The following is a 23,140-nucleotide window of genomic DNA, read 5'->3' on the forward strand; positions in this document are numbered from 1 at the left end:
CCGGGGTTTTTGAGCTGCTCCCAGGCCAGGTAAGGCGCATGTTGAGCCCTGTATGCTGTGGGTGCCTCCCCGGGCAGTGTCCCCTCTGTTGGAGCCGTGTCCCAGTTTGCGTCCTACCGATGCTCTGCCCCTCTCTGTTCCTACTGCTCCCAGACTTGAACTCTCCAGCTCTTCACATCTCGTGTTAAATTATCTCTTGAGAGCCTCCCCCCCCGACTGTGCTTGTCTAAACTCTCTCTTTTTATTTTTTTGCTTTTCTTTCCTCTTGTGACTTGTCTCCGCCTTCTGTTGCTTCTCCTTCTGTTTGATACCTGCCTGCCTTTGTGTTTGTCCGGCGTTTCCCTTTTTTTATTTTTTGATTTGCTCTGTTCCAATTTTGATGTAGGGCAGTGGTTCAGTTAATGGGAGCCCCTTGCTGTCGACATCTGGTGCTAGTACCCCCTGCCGGGGTCGGAGGCAGCTCCCACAGACTCCACTGACCCCCCGCCCCAGCATCACTTACAAGACCGCTAACTCCTCGCCCGTGCACTTCACCACTTTCCAAACCCCCACGTTCTCCCCGGGCCGCCTGAGCCGCGGGCTGTCCGAGCACAACGCGCTGCTGCGGGGGGAGCAGCAGCCGGCCCCGCCCGCCGTGGCCCGCATCGGCTCCGACCCCTACCTGGGCCACCGCGACCCCGGCGCCGCCAGCCCGCCGCGTGCCGCGCACGAGGACACGCTCACCTTCGAGGAGGCCGTGGCCACCAACTCGGGCCGCTCCTCGAGGACTTCCTACGTCTCCTCCCTGACCTCGCAGTCGCACCAAATCCGCCGCGTGCCCAATGGGTACCACTACACGCTGGGGCTCAGCACGGGCCCCGGCGCCAGAGGACGCAGTTACTACCACGAAGCCGATGAGGATGACTGGTGCTAGCGGCTCGGCGGAACCCTGCGAGGTGTGCGTGCTTAATAAGGATGAGTTTTATCATCTGGAGGGCTGGGAGCTCCCACGGGGGCCCGGGGCCAGAGGCGGCCGGCGGGGCAGCCCCGAGAACTGCTCAGCGCCCGGTGCCGGAGGTGCCCCTGCAGCCTCTCTCTCCTCTGTTGTTCTTTAGTTTTTTTTCTTTTTGATTTGGTTTTTTTGCACTAGACAGATGGAGGAAGAAGGCTCCCTCCTTCTGGGGAAGGCAGCAGGAGGAGCACATCCCTCTCTGCCCCCTCCCCACTGCCTTGTCTAGTCCCGAGACACGCACCAGGCGCCACCCCGGCCGCGGATGCGAGGAGCCGGGAGAAGAGCGATCCTCACCTTCCACAGTGGAAAAGCAGAACTGTGGGTCCTTCTCGAGATTGGCGCAGTTTTGTTGGGCTATTTCTTAATTAATTTCCCATCATAATTCCCCGCTGCCAGGGTGGGAGCCGGGGGTCGCAAAGGGACTCGCGCGAACAACGCTCGCCCCCCGCGTTCTGTCTCGTTGAGCGCTGAGAAGGAAGTGATGCACCCAAGAAACTGGGAGAGGAGAAACACAGCCCAGAACAAAGGACAGTCCTTTGGGACTTGATGTTCAGCCACTGCACTCCTTTAGGGCAGAGCTGGTGCCACCCCCCGAGCTGACCCTGCTGTGACACCGCTGCCCTGGGGTCTCTAATGTCACTCACCACATCGGGTCCTTCACACTGACACACGGTAAAGCCACAAGAGAGCTCCTTTGTAAGGACTGTTTCCTTGCTGCTGAGACTTCAATCCATCCCTCTCTCCTGTTGACTGCAACACGCCCTCACTGTTTTGTCTTGTTTACAATATAAGCTTGATTTAGCAAAAAACAACTTAAAAAAAAAAAAGTCCACAAAAAAAACCAACCCAAACAAAAAGAGGAAAACAAAAAAGCGTAGGGGCGAGAAGAAGAAATGTTATTGGTTTTATATCAAGCTATTAGATAGAACTTTAACTTTTCATTGTGTGCATTTTTGTAAATTGTACAGTAAAAAAAAAAAAACAAAAAAAAACCAGAAAAAAATTTCCTCTTTCTGTAGAGAATTAGTCCAATTGTCATTCCAGGTCCCACCGTTTCTACCGAATGCTCCAGTTGTTCACTACTAAGTGCCTAACCTTTGAAATCTTTCACAGTGACGATGCAACCTCTTGCTTCGAGGCATCAGAGCTTGGGCGAGCGTGGGGAGGGCAGAGGGGGCTGGGGCCGGAGCCTCGGAGGGGCCCTGGGGTCACCACGGCCCGGACACTGCGCCCCAGGCTGGGAGCTTCCAGTGGGGAAGGCAAACGTGCTTTGGGCTTGGTTTGGGTTTTGTTGGCCTTTTCTTTTTTATTTTTAATTTTTTTTTTTTAAAGAATATATAAATATATATATAGATATACTTTTATGGGTGGGAGGGGAGCGATTGCAGCAAACAAAACCGGCCTTGGCTCATTGCCCAGTGGAGGAAATGCAGGTGGGAAAGGGCAGCACCTGCAGGGGTGCTCCTGCAGGGGAAGCAGCATCTCCCACAGAGCTGACAGAGCTCTGGCCATGCATCACTGGTGTGGAGGGCAGTTGGAGTGAGTTGTTTTATATTGCCTGATAAGAGAAAGTTAAAAAAATAATGATGATAATAATAATAATCCAAACCTCTAACTCTGATTCTCAGGGATGAGATTTCTGCGTTCTTGCAACGACTCTTGTGTTGGCTGGTTTCTTTCTTTTGTGCCCGTGTGGATTCCTGCACTGTGAGCCTGGGAAAGGGGCAAACGCACTGTGCTGGTGGGGAGGGAGCCTGGGGGCAAGGCTTGGCCAGGACCTCGTGCCCAGGGCTCTGCTGAGCCCCTGCAGGGCTGGTTCAGGGCACAGGGCAGCCAGAGGACGTGGAGAGGTTAAAGGTGAAAGGAGGGGAGGGTGGGAGGTGCTGGGCACATCCCTAAAAACACCGCTAAGAAAGAGGATAGGGTTGGAGAGGTGAATTTTTTCAGAGGATCTCCCAAGCCCCAGAGCTGTGGAACTTCTCCAGGCACAGCGGTCGCGTGGGATGGGTGGAAGTCCTGCTGGCCCTGGTGATCTGTTCTGTCCCTGGGGTGCTTGGAGGGGATCAGATGCCACCAAAACGCTCAGGAGGTCTCTCGTGCTCTCAGCAAAGCCTGGCAGCCTCAGGCAGGAGCAGTCTGCTCTAGGGTGGTTCTTCACATCTCCTGTAGCTCTTCCCGTGAGGAAACTCAACCTGGTTTTGTTCCCTCCGGTGTTTTAATTTCGTTCTGTTCAGTAGCAATCTCTGGCCGATCTCATCCCTGGATTCTGCTAAAGGATAACTCCTGTGTGTATCTCTGTCTCTGTACTCGTGTGCACTCGGAATTAAGGCAGTGTGGTAGCCAGGGGTCACGGCTGGCGTTCCTGGCATTCCCAAAGGAGGGCTATGCAACCGATGACACGTCCGGACACCCCCCACCACGCAAAGACCTCCATCCATCTGTAGCTTTAGCTGCTGGATTTTCCTGTTTCAGGCTTCAGCACGATTGTGACCAAATGTTTTATACATTTTCCTGAAATGAAGGCACAAACACTTTATTTGAAATTTTCCAAGGGGACATTCCTATTTTACTCCAGGAAGTCGAGGGGAAGGGACAACACCATCTCTCTGCCCGTGCATGCAAACACTGAACCCACACTGGAAAGCAACAGAGATGCCTTTCTGTACGGAATAATTCTCTTTTCTCCCATTTTCCATCCCCAAACCCCCAGCCCTGCACTAACACAGCCTTGGGTCACCTCAGTTATTAGACAGAAGAATCTCAAGTTGTCCAAATCCTCCACCCGCCTTGTAGGGGTCGATGGCAGTGACAGACGAGCCTGACCACAATTATCCATAACCCTTTCCTGACATTTTTTTACAGCCTCTCTGCTGTCTCTCCATCTTTCCAAGAATCCTCATAGTGAGTTGCCAAACTTGAATTGCACCGATCAGTTTTCTGCATCCAGAACCAGTCTCGTAGTGGCTGTACTTTGAATAAGTAATGTTTGCATGTAATATATATACATATATACATATCTATAAAAAGTATGTGCATGGAAAATGTTTATCTTCGTACTTTTTTGATACAATGTATTCATCAGTTGTTAATTTTTAATTATATTTGATATAAATTTGGGGGTTTGTTGCAAAACTTTATATTTAAAAAAACAGTGTGAAAAACGATCAAAGTTCCAACCATGCAACACAAGCGGAACTTTACCCAAAAAAAATAAGGGGAAAAAAAAATTGAGAAAAAAAAAAGGTTCTGTGATTGCCTAGTTTGCTGCCTGAGTAATATTTATCAGCCAAACTTTGAATTCTGCAGTTGTTTCTACAATTCCATTTTGTATGAAGCAAAGTCCTTGAATTAAAATAAAAACTTAGCAAAAAACAAACCAACGTGCGCAATTCCCAGACGGTGTGTGCGGTGTGCCTGCTGACAGGGAGATGCTGAGGGCTGGCTCCAAGGGCCTGCCCGCCTCCAGGAGTGACAGGAGGGACAATCTGCATCCCAGACTGGGAGTTTGCAAGGAATTGGCCACGTCTGTGGGGTTTTTTTGTCTGTAGAGGCTCCACAGATGCTCGGTTTGAGTAGGGAGCTGTTTGGAATTTTGTGGTGTGGATCCAGCACAGAGTCCAACAGGCAGCAGAACTGTAAAGGAGAGGGTTAAACCCCCAGCAGTGATTGATTCCTGCCAGCTTTTTAACTGAGGGGTGTTTCTCCTGTAAAATGCTGGCACAGGGTGCCCAGAGAAGCTGTGGATGCCCCATCCCTGGGAACATTCAAGGTCAGGTTGGACGTGGCTCTGAACAAGCTGAAGGTGCCCCTGCTCATCCCAGAAGGGTTGGACTGGAGCACCTTTAAAGGGTCTAACCCTAAATCCAGCCCAGATAATTTGATGTGCTGGATATGTGGCTTCCTTTAGCTCTAACCCTGAGCCTAACCCCACTCCAGCAGGTGTTCCTGCTCCCTGAAACCAGCAGTGTGAGGGGTTGGATTGGTGTCAGAGTCTGCCACGTGTCCAGGCCCTGCTGTAGCACCTGGAGAAAACAGAATTAGTCATAATCATACTTGTGGGATTAATTGGAAGTTGGTACTTCCGACACTTGCACTGAGCAGAAAAACCCAAAGGCTGTCAGGACAGAAGGAAAGAACTTCCAATTTCTCTGGGTAACAGGAGAATCCCCCTCATTCCTTTCCAGGGACAGAAATCCACTGTGTTCCTCCTTCTGGGGGTCTTCTGGTGTCACACAACACCAAGGACTCTCCAAAATTCTTGGACGCTGTAGAGCACTTTTTAGAGCACAAGGTCTTGACTCTTCTTCTGTCTTGTTACGTCTTTTCTGTGATGAGACCACTCAAGGTCTCACCTGAGATTTGGTGTGGAATGAAAGGAAAAGGTCCCAGCTCCCTGATCTCCAGGTCAGGCTGGAGTTGGGAAGGAGATGTTTTGCTTGAGGTCACACAGTTCATGGTTAGCAAGGTTTGGGGCAGGAGAACTCTCCTTGGCTTGTGGTGTGGTCTGTGTGGGGTTTGGGGTTCTTGGCTGATGACACTGAAGAGCAGGATTTTTATTAAGTTTTTGAAATAAACATGAAATGGAGATTTCTGAGCAGGGTACAAGGGAAGGTTTGAAGTGGAGAATTTGGGAATCAGAGTGGATCAGTGTCCACCCCGACTGCCGAGGGGACCCTGCAGGATTCACTTCAGCACAACCACCTGGGGAGCTGGAATCTGCCTGGGGAGAGCTGAGCAACCTCTGCCCTTCACACCTGGGTCACAGAGACCTCCAAACCCACAGGGCTTTTAAAATCCTAAAAAGCCTTTTGGTGACTGTGCCCTTTTAAAGTTGTTTTGTTGTTGTTGTTATTTTGTTTTTTTCTTTTCTTTCTCTTTATTCCAGTTGTGTTCTTTGGGTCCAAGGCAGCAAGAACCCATCAGCTTCTCAAGGCTGAGGGAGCTGGAACAGGCAGGATCCCTGATCCCACACTCAAAGCTTCTCCCACATCTAAAACACTGGAGCTTGAACCTCCATGTCTGAGTTCAGCTGAATCCCAGAAATGGTTTTATTTCTGTTCCTCATCCCATTCCTGGTGGAAGGTTTTCTGTTGGGGTGTTTGCACAAGGTCTGTTTCCAGGGCACATCTTTCTAGCAGAGACCACAAATTTCCATTCCCTTTATTCCCTGTGGATAAAACATGGATCAGCTTTTCCTAGGCCAGCACCCCACACCCGGTTGTGCCATTAGGGGGTAGCATTTTCAGGCTTTTTCTACATTCTAGGGAAAGAGAAAAAAAAGAAAAAAATGCTGATTCAAAAGGCTTGAGAGTTATTCCCTGGAATATTTGTTTTAGGATGCAGAAAACTCAGGGTGAGAAGCTGAGCACACCAGAGTTCAAGGTGCTCAGGTAATTTGGCTTTTTTTATTCTCTAGAGCATGAAAAGCTGGGATCATCCTCTGATTCCTCATTCCAGCCACATTTCAGACAGCACCCACAGCCTCCTACATCCCCTCCAAGGTGACAGATTACTCATCCCAGTGTATTCATCTCTCTTTATCAAGCCTAAGCAGATCTGATATTTTCCAGGCTATGAAAACACCATTTTCAGAAAGTGCCTGATCGTGATAACCATCCTCAACTCAGTGCTGTCACTCAGCACATTCCAAAATATTTTGCAGAAGAGGTGAATTTTGCATTTTATGGGATTTAAAAAGAAAAGTTACTTGAGACCCTTGAAAGGGACTAAATTGCCCAGGGTCACCCAGTAAGTGAGGACAAGGTTAAGGTTGCTCTGCTTCTTCCTTCATGTTTGAAGTCACTGCTGTGTGCAGAAGTTTTTTTTACATCCACAGGTTTTTAGTAGGATTCCAGTGAGGGGAGGTCACTGGGAATTTGGCATCTCCCTAGGAGGGAATTCACTCGGGGAAAATTTCAAGGGAAGAGCAGTAAGAGAAATGCTGGAAGGCTGGGGCCTGAGGGAGGGCAGTGACTGATGCTCTGGGGGCTGTGATAAGGGTGTGCAGATATTTGGGGTGAAGTCTTGGGGTGGGTGAGTCAGCAGGAGAACAGAGATCTGAGCAAACCAACCCTGAGAGAAGGGATGGAAATCCAGAGTGGAGCCCAAAGAGGAAGGCAGGAACAAGCTGGTGGAGCAGAGCTGTTAATTTGAAGCAGACAGTATCAGTAACCAGAGTTTATTGATTCTAACCTCACCTCCACTTTCTGTCGTTGCTCTGAAACAGAATATCCCAGCCGTGGCTTTGTCTGTGTGTATTTTTATGATTTCTTGGGTTCTGGCAGCTTTTTTCTGCCCAGCACGGCGCAAACAGATGAGGAGGAGGAGGAGGAGGCATGGTCCTTTTCCAGCTACTCCTGCACCAAAGGCTGGCACACCTGCAGTGCTGCAAACCCCAACTGTGTCCCCGAGGGCGGAGGTGGGGCGTGGATGTGGTTGTGTCACTGGATACAGCAAATGAGAGGCTGGTAAAAAACAGGATGCTGAGCTGAGAGACAGGATGTGGCACGATAATCTGGGGGTTTGACAGTTCCTCCTCGTGGATTGGAGAGTGTTTGAAGGACCTGCAGGTGATCCACCTAAACCAGACCTGGTGGGATGTGCAAGGAGCAGAGGGCAGGGTCCCACGGCTCTCCCACAGGGATGGGCTGCAGGACATGCCAAGGATGGGACATTGCTGCTGGGACAGACGGTCACATCCGAGGGAATCAATCAGTGAGATTCCGGAAGGAAAGGCAAACCCGTGTCACATGTTCTTGGCAAATAAAGTCCTCTACATGGCAAAGCAAAGGCTCCTGGAGTGTCTCTGACCTTCATTTCCTTGGCGAGCTGAGCCAGTGTGGCAGGGGAAGCGCCTGGGAAGGGGCAGAGAGAGGTGGGCACAGCACGTTTTGCGAGCTTGGCTCATGTCTCAATCAGGATTTCAGGTGAGGATTCCAGAATCTCTTTTCCCAATGCCACGGTGTGGCATTCACCAGCAAAATGACAGCTGGGTGTCACTGCTGAGCATCTCCTGCTCCCTGGCAGGGATGTCCAGCTGGAGTTTGGCTGCCTGTCTCCTGCTCAAGGTTCCCAAGCATTTTGTGTCTCTGCATGATTGCTACAGGGAAAATATTATCATGGATTGGGAATGAGCCTGCCTCCCCCAGGGCATCTGTGAGCGCCCAGGGCTTTGTCACACACGGCTGCAGGGTCGGTGCCACTGGTGCCACAGGGTCTGCATTGGGGCAGCACTCCAGCCTGGGGCGGGACTGGGGGCACTCACTTTTGGGGTGAGTCTGCAAGGAGGACCTGCCTGGGTCAGATTTACACCCGTGATCTCAGTAAGGGACTGGACTGACCCAGACCCTAAGGAAACAGGGTTAAACCCACTGGAGAGCTGCGGTGCCTCTCTCAGCCCACAGTGCCAGGGCAGGAGGCTGCTGTGTCCTCCCCTCACCCCACAGTGCCAGGGCAGGAGGCTGTTCTGTCCTCCCCTCACCGCACAGTGCCGGGGCAGGAGGCTGCTGTGTCCTCCCCTCACCCCACAGTGCCGGGGCAGGAGGCTGCTGTGCCCTCCCCCTGCAGGAGCAGGGTACCCCGGAGGAGCTGGGCACAGCTGGGGGGAGAAGCACCCCGACAAACACTTGCTGTGACTTTTTGGGGACGGCAGGACGTGGGATGTCTCCTTTACCTGAGGAGGGCAAACCAGCACAGGAGGGGGTGTCAAAACCCCCTGCAGATCCCCCGGAGGCACGGCCGTGTGTGTGTGTGTGTGTCTGGGGTGTGTCTGTCTGTCCGTCTGTCACCCGCGGAGCCCTGCCCGGGGGGGAGCAGGACCCCCACCCCAGAGTGCTGATCCCGGGGGGCGCTGGCAGCGCGGCGGGGTTGGGGAGGGGGTGCTGAGGAACGGAGGCGCGGTGCGGTGCGGGGCAGGGCGGGGGCCGGGGGCGGGGCGGGGGCCGGGGCCGGGGCCGTGCCTGTCCCGGCGGGGCCGGGCCGGGATGCGGCGGGGCCGGGATGCGGCGGGGCCGGCGCCGGGCACGATGCGCTCCGGGGCGCTGGCGCTGCTCTGCGCCCTGTCGCTGTCCCTGCTCTGCGCCCTGTCCCTGCTCTGCGCCCTGTCCCTGTGCCCGGCGGCGCTGGCGGCCCCCGAGCCGGGCTCCGGGCTGGACACAGGTAGGACCGGGGGTCCCGGGGGTCCCGGGGGGCTCAGCGGGGATCCCGGGCAGGGATGCGGGCGGTCCGGGGGGGGATGCGCTGCGAGCCCGGCGCCGCGGAGGGGCGAGCGGGGAAAGGGGAGAGGGGCTCGGCCGAGACCCCCGGGGATCTGCGGGGATGCGGCCGCGGTTCCTGGACATGGGGGTGAAGGAGACCCCCCGAGTGCCCCGGCGTCCCGGCCATGGGGCAGCCAAAAGTGTTATGGGGTGAAAAAGGCTTCGCCCACGGCGAGGGGCGTCCCCCGTGAGCTGCTGGGGGCGGGCAGGGACCGAGCCTTGTGCCACAGGGGCCTGGAGCAGTGTGTGGGTCCCTGTCCCTGCGGGACAGAGCAGCCGGGTTTGCTGGGGTTTGTGTGTGGCTTCTTGGATCTCTCACATCATAGAACCATGGTTTGGGTTGGAAGGGACCTTAAAGCTCGACTTGATCCACCCCTGCCATGGCAGGGACACCTCCCACTGTCCCAGGCTGCTCCAGCCCCAATGTCCAGCCTGGCCTTGGGCACTGCCAGGGATCCAGGGGCAGCCACAGCTGCTCTGGGCACCCTGTGTCACCTCCCTCCCCTTGGGCTGGGCATCATCCAGGTGTGAGGCTGTGCCCTTTGGTCAGTGCTGCCCAGGCTTGGGAAGGTCCTGAACTCAGGAAGGTTTTCAGGTTTTACTGTAGATCTGACTGCTGCATGGTGTAATTGTGAAGTTTTCCTGCTCTTTGGCCTAAACCAAGACACTTCTTTGGGGTTCCCCAGCCACTGATGGAGCAGTTGTGCTCCAGGCAAGGCCTGTGTGGTGGCAAAGCTCCAGGAATCACCCTCGAGGAGCAGGATGGGGAGCTGGCTGCTGAGCTTGGCTGGACTTGCTGGGCTTGGCTTCAGGAGCTGAAGCAGTGACCCATGGCACTGCTGTGCCTGGCGGGGTGCCCTGAGTGCTGATCCTGAGGCAGGTGGGGAATAACTCAAGTGTGGAGAGTGCCAGAGGAGAGCAGCTCATGGCTGGAGGCAGGACTTGGTGTTCAGGTCTGGTGAGACCTTGTTGAGGTTCTGTGTCCCCTTTGCTCCAGCAGTGGCAGAGAAGAGGGCAGGGCATGTGGCAGCTGTGACACCTTAGGCTTGGAAGGAAATTGGGATCCATTTCTTAGGAAATAAGGATCTCTGTCTTCTTTCCTCCCTGATTTGTTGCTCCTGGTTCTCTGGGTTGGGCAGGAAGATGTTGGTGTTCCTGGTGTCCTGTCCCTGTGACCACAGCTCCCACTGCAGTTCACCCATAGCCTATAGCACTGAACCAAATCCATCCCAGGGACTCTAAACCAGGTGTCAGCTGAGCACTGAGCTGGCCTGGGAATGGTGGAGAGGTTCATTTTTAAGGGAGCAGTTTTTGAACTTGTGTCTGTTTTTTGTGTTTGCATAGAAACCTGGAAGGGTTTGGGTTGGAAGGGAATTTAAAGCCCATCCCATCCCACCCCAGCCATGGCAGGGACCCCTCCCACTGTCCCAGGCTGCTCCAGCCCCAATGTCCAGCCTGGCCTTGGGCACTGCCAGGGATCCAGGGGCAGCCACAGCTGCTCTGGGCACCCTGTGCCAGCCCTGCCCACCCTGCCAGGGAACAATTCCTGCCCAATATCCCATCTAATCCTGGAAAAGCCATTCCCTGTGTCCTGTCCCTCCATGCCTTGTCCCCAGTCCCTCTCCAGCTCTCCTGGGGCCCCTGGAAGGGGCTCTGAGCTCTCCCTGGATCCTTCTCTTCTCCAGGTGCTCTCCAGAGGGACTCCAGCCCTGGGAGCATCTCAGGGGCCTCCTCTGGTTCTTTTTTTTCCGGGAGCTGCAACAATTCCCAGGAATTCCCTCTGCAGTGCTGTGGGATGGCACTGGGAGGGATTTTTGGATTTGGGATGAGCCCCAGCTGCCCCTTCCTGTCCTCACAACCTGGGGGTCTCCAGGGCTTTGCTGAGCTCCTCCCACCACTCCTGGGATGCTCTGGTTAAGAAGGAGGAGGAAGTGGGAACTCCTTGGTTCACTGGGAGTTCAGCAGCTCCTGAGCTCCTGGGAGCCACTTTTCCTTCATGAAATGAAATAAATTATAATTGCAACCCCACTCTGCAAAACACAAAACTCCCCCAAATCAACCCAGAAAATCCTGTCTGGGAATGAGATCCAAAAAGGAAAGTGCATGAACAATTTGCCATTAATTAAAGCTGGAGTCATCCAATTAAAATCTGCTTAATTAAGGGATGCATCCGAAAATGCACAGCTTGGCTCCTGCAGATGGCATTTCTGCTTGAGGTTTTGGGAAAATAGGTTTTCAGGAAATTATCCTGCTGGAAGTCTGAGACTCTGAAATGTCAGATGCAGAATTCTGCAAGGTCCTCAAATCTGGTCTTTTGGGAATGTGCACATGGACTTGGTAAATGAAACACTGAACCTGATGAAAATATGGAAAAATATATATAAACTGTGTTGTATCAGTGCTGTCTGTGTACAGCATGTGCATGTGTTTTATATATATTTTTATATATAAATATATTTATTTGTATTATATCATGTTTGTGTCTGGGTCTGAAGCTGATAATCTTAACTAGTTCCAAGTCAGACTTCTTAAAAATCCAGAAATCCCAGATTTGTAGCCTTTGTGTCATTTCCATTTGGCCCTCCATTCTAGGGAGTATCATGACATCCTTAATTAGGCAATTATATGGAATTACCAATTTTTTCCCCTTGATAAGACCCTAAATTGTGCATTTAAAGTGGAATAAACAGAGGGTCACTGCCTGTGCCCCCAGCACAGAGAGCAGCTGGGAGCCTTCCCCTGGGGCTCCTTTCCTGAGAGGGCAGGGCATGAAATACCAGACCCTGAGGGCTCTCAGCAGTTCTGGGAACCCCAGACAATCCCACCAGGGTATTTTTACAATCCAGCTTTTATCCCCAAGCTCCTACGTGGGCTCCTCTTTGTGCTCCAGAGGGAGAAGGAAAAAACCTGCCTGGGTTTGTGCTTCAGAGCCATTTGAAGGGCTCCCTGATCTGAACTCTGGCTTTGATGAGCATCATTTTCCAGCTGGTTTCTGCTGGGTGAAAGAGCCTTTTCCCTAAAATCCTGCAGTGCTTTTATCTGGGAATAGGGAGGAGGTGAGTTCCTGGGGTTGTGTGGTTGCACCCCTTGCACTGACCTGGGTACTCCTGGGTGCTCTGGCTTGGCTGCTCTGGGAATTCCAGCCTGGAAGTGGCTCCAGTTTCCCTGGACACACCTGGAGGGGATGGTTCTGACCCAGGGCTTGGCCCTGCATTTGGGCAGTGGCACATGGGGGATGTTTTCCTGCTGTCCCCCTGGACTGAAAAGTCTCTCTCTGTTCTAAGTCTGTCTCGTGCTGGATTATTTGAAAACTTCCAGCCCAAGCTTCCCAGCTGTTCCCAGGATCCCTGTCTCCAGAATATGTTGGTATTCCTGGAAGCTGGAGTGCAGAGCTGGTGTTTGGCTGCATCCCCATGAGATCCCTCCAGATCAGACCAAGTTAAAAACCTGAAATTTCCCCACAAGCCTCATTTCCTAAAGCCTCTTTCCCTCTGGATCCAGGCCCTGCTCTGAGCTGGCTCTGGCACTCATAGCCTGTGTCCCCTGTGCCACCTCAGAGCACAGAAAGATGCCAGAGCTGTTTCACCTCTATTTTCTGCACCTCAGTAGGAAATCATTCCATAGAATTCCATTTGAACTCTGGGTGCTGGAGAAGGGTTTCAGGTGCTGCTCCTTAGGGGAAGATTCTCCAGAGAAGTGTAATGAATCATCCTGCAGGCTTGGGATCAGCTCAGCTCACCAGGAGCTGAGCTGGAGGATACAAACACCATTCCCATGGGAAAATGGACAGTCTGGGCTGAGTGTCACACCTGAACCTTGTCCAAACCCTGGCTGGACCTCCAGCAAGGTGTCAAGCCCAAACTAAGCCAGGCTGGGCTTAGGTGGAAGATTCCAGGGGCAGAGTTTGGTGTGAGAAGCTTGGAGCTGCTGCCCACACCTCCTTCCTCTGGGCAGGCTCCCAAAAAGCTCCTAATTCCTTGCAGGAGGGGCCACCATCTGCTCCTGGTTGAGGTCCTGGCTGTGGGGCTGACGTAACGTCGGTGCCTCCCTGGCTGAGGCAGCTGCAGCTCTTTGTGCACGTTCAGGGTGTGCTGTGGATGTATTTCTGTATTTATGTACACATGACATGGCTCTCACAGCCAGCCTGGGGCTGGCACTGCCTCTGAGGGCCAGGAATTCTGGCTGTGGTGCCCTGGCAGGAGCTGGGAATGGTTTTATAGCTCAGCTCTGAGGAGGGGCCCATCCCCTGGACACTGCAGATTGGGGGGTCAGTCACTCTCAGGGGGTTTGGGTGTCTGGGGCTTGTGTGGGAGGGAAAACTGGGGGATAGCAATGGATTCCTGGGTGCTGGGCTGGGTCCTTGGGGTCCTGCTGGGTGCAGGTTCAGGGCTCAGCTCTGCAGGGAGCGAGGAGGGATCACAGAACCACAGAATGACAAAATCACAGAATCCACAGAACCACTGAGTCAGAGAATCAATCACAGAATCTGTCAGAGTCAGGGAATCATTGGAGTCACAATCACAGAGTCACACAACCATTGAGTCAGAGAATCAATCACACAATCACACAATCAGTCACAGAATCACAGAGTCACAGAACCACAGCATCAATCACAAAATCTATCAGTCAGGGAATCAATCACAGAATCACAGAACCACAGAATCACAGAACCACAGAATCAATTGTGGAATCACAGATTCAATCACTGAGTCACAGAATCAGAGAACAACAGAATCAATCTCTGCACCACAGAATCACACAATCAATTACAAAATCTATCAGTCAGAGATTCAGTCACAGAATCACAGAATTACAGAGTCACAGAATCAATCACAAATCATTTACGGAATGAGTCACAAATTAATCACAGAATCACAGCATCAATCACAAAATCTATCAGAGAATCAATCACAGAACCACAGAATCACAGATTCAATCACAGAATCAGTCATGGAATCAAGCACAGAATCTTGGAATCAGGCACAGAATCAATCATGGAATCAAGCACAGAATCTCAGAATCAAGCACAGAATCTCAGACTCAGGCACAGAATCACAGATTCAATCACAGAATCAATCATGGAATCAGTCACAGAATCTCAGAATCAGTCACAGAATCTCAATCAATCACAGAATCTCAGAGTCAGGCACAGAATCAGAATGTGCCGAGAGGGAAGGGACCCACCCAGTCCCTCCTCCCCGGGGAGCTCAGGGATGCGCACGGGCTGTGCTGGTGCTGAGGCTCCTTCCAGGCTGCTGGAGAAAGGGGTTCCAGAAACCCCATTTGAGCACAGAAACTCCATTTGAGCACAGAAACCCCATTTGGGCACAGAAACCCCATTTGGGCACAGAAACCCCATTTCCTTCCCCCAAAAAGAGGCTGCTCACCCAGCCCACCACCCCGTTACAGGATTAGCATGGTTTTGGTGCTTTGCTCCCGGGGCTGGCTCTGTGCCCTTCCTTGCCATCCCCCAGGATGGAGGGGCTGAGCATCCCTGGCTCGGTGCGATGCAGCAGCCCGGGGGCACCTGGGGACACTGGCACAGGGCAAGGCTTCCTCCCTTCCTGCGGCTGGTGGCAAAGGGATTCCGTGTCCCCGCTGTTCCTTCACGCTCAGAGGCTTCATTCAAGCCGCGAGGAGCGCTCGGCTGGAAAGCTTTGCTCTCTTGGGGTCATCAATTAAGGAAAAAAAACCTCTCCAGGATTTAAGCACCCTCCTCCCGTGCCTTTGCCACTCCAGGAACTCGAGAGAGCAACAAATGACAAAAAGCAGCTTGTGTTTAGCGCACCTCAAGCCTGACAGGGCGTTGCTGTGCCACAATGAGGGCAATTAGTGCAGCGCTAATTGCCGCCGCTGCCGGCAGTGATTGCTGGGGGGTTAAAGGGCACCTCGGGGCACAGCGCTGATCCGGGGCTGCTGGGGACAAGGGGACCCGGCACGGGGCTGCTGGGGACAGGGGGGGCAGGGGAGGGGATGGAGGGACAGAGGGACGCGGCAGGACAGAGAGACATAGAGGGACACGGCAGGACAGAGGGACATGGAGGGGGATGGAGGGACACGGCAGGACGGAGGGACACAGCAAGACAGAGGACACGGAGGGAAAGCAGGACAGAGGGACACGGCAGGACAGAGGGACAGGGAGGGACATGGAGGGATGGAGGGGACAGAGGGATGCGGCAGGACAGAGGGACATAGAGGGACCTGGAGGGACAGAGAAACATGGAGGGACATGGCAGGACGGAGGGACAGGGAGGGACAGAGGGACACGGCAGGACAGAGGGACACAGCAGGACAAAGGAACACGGCAGGACAGAGGGACACGGAGGGACAGAGGGACACACCAGCCCCTCCACCCCCAGACCTTTCCCGGCGCTGCCCGCTGCTCCCAGCGCTCTCAGGGTTTGCTGCCTTTCCTTTCCTCTCCCTGAGCTCCTTGCCCTCCCTCCCCTGTGCTGGTGCCGCTGGGGCAGTGCTGGCAGGGGACAGGGACACCCGAGGTGGCTCCCAGGGTGGCTGTGGCAGCCCGAGGCCCCGTGAAATCCCAGAATGACCTGGAGGGAACCCCAGGGGATCCCCCAGGGAACTGAGATGGGCCAGCCAAACCTCCCTGCTGGGGAATCCTCCACAGCCTGGAAGGTTCATCCAGGGACTCTTTGCTATCACTAAAGGAAATGATCCTTGTGTCACTGTCCCAGGGGGCTCCAAACCACATCCAACCTGGCCTTGGGATCCAGGGGCAGCCACAGCTGCTCTGGGCACCCTGTGCCAGCCCTGCCCACCCTGCCAGGGAACAATTCCTGCCCAATATCCCATCTAAACCTAAAACATGATCCTCCTGATCAGTGATGGGCAACACATCCATGGAAAGGAAAAAGGGAAAAGAAAAAAAAAGGAAAAGAGGGAAGGGAAGGGTCTCTGGGTGTCCATGGAGCTTTTTTCCTGCTCTAAGGAGCCCCATAAGCTGCATTTGAGTTCTGTTGGGAGCTCTGCTCATGGTGGGGATCCAGCACTGAGGATGGGGGGTGCTGCCATTGTGCCTGGTGTGCCTTGGGGGGTTCATCTGAACCTGCTGCAGGGAAGTTCCAGGGCTGGGACACAGGTCAAACAGATTTAGCCCAAGGAAAAACCACTTGGTTTTTGTTGCCTTTACCAGAGTGTGAATGAAGTAATTTTTAAAGAATTATTTGTGGTCTATAAAATCATTCAAATGGCAGTCACTATTTTCTTAAAGGGAAAAAAAAAGGTGCTGGAAGGTAATTAACATTTATTATTGGAATCTGATAACCCTCCTATCCCCATCCCAGATCCACCCCCTCACTCCAGAAGATGGATGTGTCCTGCAGTTGATGCATTTGGATAAGACATACAATATTTCCACCGGGGCTCGAAGGAATGGGAGGAGGAGGAGGTGGGTGATGGGCTGCAGAGACATCTGAAGGCTCTGCAGCCCCAAACCCATCCCTGAGAGCTGGAGGGCTGATCCCTCCTGCTGCTGGGAGCTGGGCAGGAGCAGGCAGCTGATGCTCCCACTGCTTGGAGCTGGAAAACCTGGAGAGAGCTCAGGGAGCAAGGGGCAGTGCAGGGAAATTCCCCACCCGCTCCAATGGAGGGTTCTGATGGCAGAAACTATCCCTGATAATTTCATGGTTTTGGGATGGGGAGAGGCCTCTTGTGAGATGCCCAGTGTCACTGGGGAGGTGACACTGGGGTTGGAACTGGGGGATCCTCCCAAGGAGCCTCCCAAACCTCCCTGGCACTCTGGGAATCTGGCTGGGGCTGAGTGCTCTTCCCTCTTCTCCATAACTGTGCCCTAACCAGCACCGGGTGGGGATTCCTGGGGAAGGGAACATCCACAGCCTGCGAGGCTGGGAGCCAGAGGGGAGCGAGGGGAGCAGAGGGAGCAGTGAGGAGCAGTGAGGGGAGCAGTGAGGAGCACTGGGAGCAGAGGGAGCAGTGGGAGCAGAGGGAGCAGTGGGGAGCAGTGGGGATCAGAGGGGAGCAGTGAGGAGCAGAGGGGTGGCACAGAGCTGGCACAGAGCAGGGCTGAAGCTCCCTGGTTTGGTTTCTCACTCTGCACAGCCCTGGGGAGCTGTGGTGCTTCTCTGCCCATGGTTCCAATGTGCCCAGCAGGGACTGGTGTGAGACAGACACCTCCCCTCCTCCTGCAGTGGCTCTGAGCTGGGATCTGAGCTGGGAAAAGGCAGCCAGGCAGGGATTTGGTTCCATTAGCTCCTCTCCTTTGCCTTTTTAAACCTGCCAGACGTGTTTGGAAGCAGGGCTGTGATCTGCCAGCGTGCTCTGTCTGGCCCTGCAGCCAGGTCTGTGCCCTTCCAGCTCCAGCAGGAGCTGATGGATTTCCCTGGAGCAGATCCCAGCAGGGGAAGCTGCCATGGTGCAGGGCATGGCCTGAGAGGGACATGACCCATCCTTGAAAGGTCCCTAAATGCAAGGAGGGAGTGGAAGAAATCCCAGGGGTGGGCACCAGGGAGCTGGGATGAGGAGGATTCACTGGGATGTTCTCCATGTGCACAGCACCCTGTGGGACCCAGAGCTTTGGGGCATGAGAGAGCTGGGGATGCTCACCTGGAGAGGAGAAGGATCCAGGGAGAGCTCAGAGCCCCTGCCAGGGCCTAAAGGGGCTCCAGGAGAGCTGGAGAGGGACTGGGGACAAGGGATGGAGGGACAGCACACAGGGAATGGCTTTCCCAGGATTAGATGGGATATTGGGCAGGAATTGTTCCCTGGCAGGGTGGGCAGGGCTGGCACAGGGTGCCCAGAGCAGCTGTGGCTGCCCCTGGATCCCTGGCAGTGCCCAAGGCCAGGCTGGACATTGGGGCTGGAGCAGCCTGGGACAGTGGGAGGGGTTCCTGCCGTGGCAGGGTGGGATGGGATGAGCTCTAAGGTCCCTTCCAACCCAAACCATTCCATCATTCTCTCATTTCCCCTATAAACAACTAAATGTGTTTATACTGAAGATTAGGAGTACATGAGACAGGTAATTTCTGCTCACAGTGAAAGAGATCCATTTTATTTATCACTTTCTCTGCTTCCCTGCTGCTGTACCTTCCTTTCTAAGCCACATTTTCCACAGCAGCTCCCGCTGGGAGTGGGAAATGCTTGATTAAAGAGGCAGGTTAAAGGAGCTGCCATGCAAGGAAGGCAGCAGCACCCAGCAGTGGAACCTTTCGTTTGACAGAGCTGCGTTATTAATACTTGTTTGAAGTCCTGGAATGGATCAATGAAACAGCTGGGCTTTGCCTGTGGAAATCTGGGCTCTGTTTTGGCAGGGCTGAGGGAGATGTTCTGTAATGAGAGCTATTAAAAGGTCGTTAGAGATGCAGAGGAGTTTTGAAGTCAGATCTCAGTTTCTGGCAGTGACTTTTGTGTGAGCAGATTTTTAATCAACTCCTGTGCTTTTTCTTCTTTTCCTTTTCCTTTTACTTTTTTATTTTTTGTTTCATTCCTGGAGCTTTGTGGATGTTTCAGTTCTGAGGATGGGGGTGGTATCCATGCCAGGAGACAGGACAGGGTGTCCCTTGTGCCTCATGGTCCCTCTTGGCCTGGCTGGTGACATTCTGAGCAGTGTGGAGTTAAAGTGGTCTGCAAAGAAAAGGGACAGAGAAAACCCGAGGGTTCACACTCTGCATGTGGAGTTTGGGTGACTTGAAGAGGTTTAAAAGTGCCCCAGAGGGTGCTGGATGGTTTAGAAAGCAAGACTCACCCAAACACCTCTGAGAGCCATGAAAACACAAACCTCTGCTGCTGGGATCCTCTTCAGGAGCAAAGATGCTCACAAGGACAAAAATGGATTGCCTGGGGATTTGGGGTGATTTTCCTCTCTGAACACATCTCCTCCCAGCTGCCTTTTCCTGGCACCACGGGCACTGCATGAGGGGAGGGTGTGAATCTGTGTCAGGCTCAGGTGGAGCTCAGGGAAAGGTTCTTCCCTTCCCCCAGAGGGTGCTGGCACTGCCCAGGCTCCCCAGGGAATGGGCACGGCCCCGAGGCTGCCAGAGCTCCAGGAGCGTTTGGACAGCGCTGCCAGGGATGGACAGGCTGGGATTGTTGGGGGGGCTGGGCAGGGACAGGACTGGGCTGGGTGATCCCCTCAGTCCCTTCCAGCTCAGGATATTCTGTGATTCCATGATCTCCCCTGCTCCCACTGGGCAGGTCCTGGAAGATCACTGGGCTGTGTGGTTCCCTCTGTGTCACTTTTCACCTTTCAGCTGTACAAAAGGCTCTGAGCTCTCCCTTCCTCAGTGACCCTTCCCAAAGCAGAGCTCAGGCTCCTGCCCGGGGCACACTGAGCTCTGAACCCACATTAATTCATCCTGGAATGCCTCATTGTGGTTTTCCTCTCCTTTTGAGGAGGCTTTGGGGAATCCTGCAAGCCCTCCACCTCCTGCAGTAAAAGTGCAGTTCATTTTCTCCCCCAGCTCTGCTGGTTTTAATTGTGACTCCCACGTCAGCTCTAACAACCCACATGTTTCATGGATTTATTTTTTCATTTGCTCCTGGCCTGCCCCAAGGCTGGGTTGTGGTAGTTGGAGCAGCTGGCAAGGCTTTAAATCCAGATGAGATGTTTTTCCTAAAGGGAGAGATCTTTCTCCAAATTCAGCCACAACTGTTGGTCTTAAAGTAGGAATTAAGCTGGAGATCTTCTTTGGCCTGTTCTCTGACCACAAAATCATGGAATTACAGATTGGTTTGGGTTGGAAGGGACCTTAAAGCTCATTTCATCCACCCTGCCATGGCAGGGACCCCTCCCACTGTCCCAGGCTGCTCCAGCCCCAATGTCCAACCTGGCCTTGGGCACTGCCAGGGATCCAGGGGCAGCCACAGCTGCTCTGGGCCAGATCACAGTGGGGTTTTTAGGAAACAGAAGCAGATCCCACACTCAGTGACCACTCTATCATCATTTTTTGAGTACTGATTGAGAAAAAGTGACCCAAAATTGAACTGAAGCAGGAAAAATGCTGTGCCTTGCTGTTTATCCCAGGCACAGTTACAGGAGGCAGTGCTTAGATATCATATTTGTGGGTTTTGTCTTTTAATGATCCAGAGTTTAAGTATTTCTGTCTTAAATGTACCAGGTGGTCGAGGCTCTTGCTGGGTAGGAGTGACAGGGCTCCAGCAGCACTAACTGGTGTTACTGGTGTAGTTCCTGCTGGTCTCTGGAAGAGCTGGGCTGCTAAAAAATCCCCTTCCATGGCTGCTGGGACATTGCAGGTGTGTTTGTGCAGTGGCACAAGGTGTTTTAGAGACATTTCCAGGGCATAATTCACCTTGGAAGAGACTTCTGGAGATGGTGCAGCTGCTCTGGGCAGCTCCATCCTGATCCACTGCCTGTGGGGACAGGAGTGGCAATTCCAAAGCTGTTCTTTGTGTCTGGGCTCTTGTTTCCGAGATTTGCAGTCTGGTTTTGTTTAACTTGGTCTCAAGCCTTGGGGAGAAGGCTCTGGGCTTACATCAGAGGCTGCAGCTTCCTCCTGTCGAGGGCAGGGAGCCAAGTGATACCGGAATGGGCACAGGAGACAGGGCTGACACACTCCAGGAGGTCCCAGGGCACGGAGACAGCTCCAGGCTTTGGGGAAGGAGCAGAGGGAGGAGGCTGGGGCAGGCTGGGGCTCTGCAGCTCTCCAGGGATGCAGGAAGGAGCACCCCAGGCTGTCCCAGAGCAGAGTGGGGCTGCTCTGCCTCCCCCTCCCAGCCCAGGGACCCCCATCCCTGCAGCTTCCCGAGGCAGATGTGACCGTGACCGGGAATCCACCCGGGCTGGCTTTTCCGCCCCCAGGCTGGTATTTCCTCTGGCTCCTCTCCCCCTGCACGGCCCCATCCCCCTGAACCCCGTCAGGCACGGCTGTGACCCCGGGCCGGGCTGCCTCCCCTCCTGCACAGCAGCACATCTGGCAGGCACGTGCTGCAAGGCTGCCCCAGCCTCCCCAGGCTCCTCTTGGGATGGGCTCCCTCTGCAGCTGTGGGTGGTGGGGACACAAAGGGACCCCCCAGGACAGGAGCATCCCCCAGGACAGGAGCATCCCTGCTCCTCTCAGTTCCTCCCAGGGAAGGGCTGGGGGCTGTGCTGGAGGTTTGAGTGTCCCAGGGTGAGGAGTGATCTGGGATGGCTCCAGCCTGATCCCCCCCTTGGCTCCTGTGGTTTCCAGGAGTGCATTTTAGGGGATACTTTGCAGAGGAAACCTTCTGGTCGTGGTTAATCCCTTCCTGATGCCTGCAGCAGCTGGGAAGTTCCATGGGCTGAGCTGCAGAGGACAAGGACAGCCAGAGCCTCATTCCAGGCTCCTCTCCTGACTGTGCAGTAAGGGGAAAACAGGATTCTCCTTTCCCATGGGACACTCTGGGGTTCATCCATCCAGAGAGCCAGGAGCTCCCTGGGACATCTCACTTGGCCAGGGGACAGGGGTGACACAGTGAGCAGGTGACACAGGGGGCAGGGGTGACATGGTGGACAGGGGTGACATGGTGGGCAAAAAAAAAAAACCCCAACAAACAAATGAAACCCAAAAAAAAAACCCAGAACCACTCCCCTCAAAAAAAAAAACAAAAAAAAAAACCTGAAAACCCCCAACCCCACCCCCCAAAAAATAAAAAAAAACCAGAACCAAAGGTTTTAAAAGAATAAATAACAAAAATTGCCTCTGAACTTTTTGCATCCAGTCTTTGTGATGGAACCATGAGCAGTCAGGTTTCCCCTGCTTTCTCCACGGCTGTGAGGCTCAGGAAGTTTAATTAAAGAGAGGTTTAGGGCTGTTAATGAGTCCAGCAGCTGGAGCATTAATTCTTTGTCTACATCAGCAAGTGGGGGGTGCTCCCAAAAGCTGCTCCAAGTCCCTGGGCTCACTCTGAGGGGCTCTGTGGTTTTTATCCAGAACTGGGCTTGGATTTTGATCCAGAGGATCCTGCCCATGTTGGAGAACATTAAATCTCCTCCCCAGCACTTCTGGCTTCTCCTCTCCAGGAAGGTGCAGCCCAGAGCTGTGCATGTGAACAGCAGCACAGGGAGTGGGCATGGCTGGGAATTCACCCTGGAATGACCTCCTGATCCTCATTAAAACAGCTCCTCTGTTGTTATTTTTAATTTGCTCTGTTTGTTTTCCCCCCTCAGAAACAGTTTGCAGAAGCAGGTTGTGAACATGGCTCTGCTGCAGCTTGGTGGGGATTGGGTCAGTGTTGACCCAAGGAAGGTTTTCTCATGGAATGCTGGAATGGTTTGGGTTAAAAGGGACCTTAAATCCCATCCCATCCCACCCCTGCCATGGCAGGGACACCTCCCACTGCCCCAGGCTGCTCCAGCCCCAATGTCCAGCCTGGCCTTGGGCACTGCCAGGGATCCAGGGGCAGCCACAGCTGCTCTGGGCACCCTGTGCCAGCCCTGCCCACCCTCACAGGGAATGCACCCAGTGTGATGTGAGAACATGAACCCTGCTCCTTTTCACAGCACACACTTGCCTTTTCTCAGCTTTAATCTCCCTGAATGTGTTTTTGTTTCATTTTTATATTCCTTCCAGGCTTTTACTGGAATTCCCACAGGCCAGAGCAGGCTGGGGATGCTGATTGGAAACAGAATAAGGCTGGAAGTAGCCGAGATAAGTGGGCTGATAAAGCAGCCAGAGCCTGGCTGGGACTGTCCTCACCCCCTTCTCCCTGCTCCAAGAGGGATTGAGGCCAGGAATGACCCACTCCTGGGAACTGTGCTACCCAAGGGAGGGAACAGAGCTGAGGAAGGGGCTGGAGCCCAGGAGGGGCTGAGGGAGCTGGGAAGGGGCTCAGCCTGGAGAAAAGGAGGCTCAGGGGGGCCCTTATGGCTCTGCACAACTCCCTGACAGGAGGGGACAGCCGGGGGGGTCTGGCTGTGCTCCAGGGAACAGGGACAGGA

At 53.7% G+C, this 23,140-nt stretch overlaps 2 protein-coding genes across 20 annotated transcripts in view; both read left to right on the top strand.

Annotated features, from left to right (window-relative positions):
• CACNA1B (calcium voltage-gated channel subunit alpha1 B) overlaps positions 1-4,367 on the top strand; it is a 292,874-nt gene extending 288,507 nt beyond the window's left edge. For 18 of the 19 annotated variants that reach the window (XM_033077555.2, XM_033077556.2, XM_033077560.2 and 15 more), the window contains one exon: positions 386-4,367. In XM_033077555.2, coding sequence (XP_032933446.1) covers positions 386-913 — 528 coding nt within the window. In that variant the 3' untranslated portion in view covers positions 914-4,367. The remainder of the gene's footprint in view (positions 1-385) is intronic. The other variant, XM_033077571.2, reaches the window with a different exon arrangement.
• A 4,647-nt stretch (positions 4,368-9,014) lies between these two features.
• The window catches only part of LOC117005768 (collagen alpha-1(I) chain-like), an 81,570-nt gene continuing 67,444 nt past the window's right edge, over positions 9,015-23,140 (top strand). Inside the window, 1 exon segment of the mRNA XM_033077802.1 lies at positions 9,015-9,148. Coding sequence (XP_032933693.1) covers positions 9,016-9,148 — 133 coding nt within the window. The 5' untranslated portion in view covers position 9,015.

The sequence above is a fragment of the Catharus ustulatus genome, chromosome 21 (assembly GCF_009819885.2).
Source record: "Catharus ustulatus isolate bCatUst1 chromosome 21, bCatUst1.pri.v2, whole genome shotgun sequence".
NCBI lineage: Eukaryota > Metazoa > Chordata > Aves > Passeriformes > Turdidae > Catharus > Catharus ustulatus.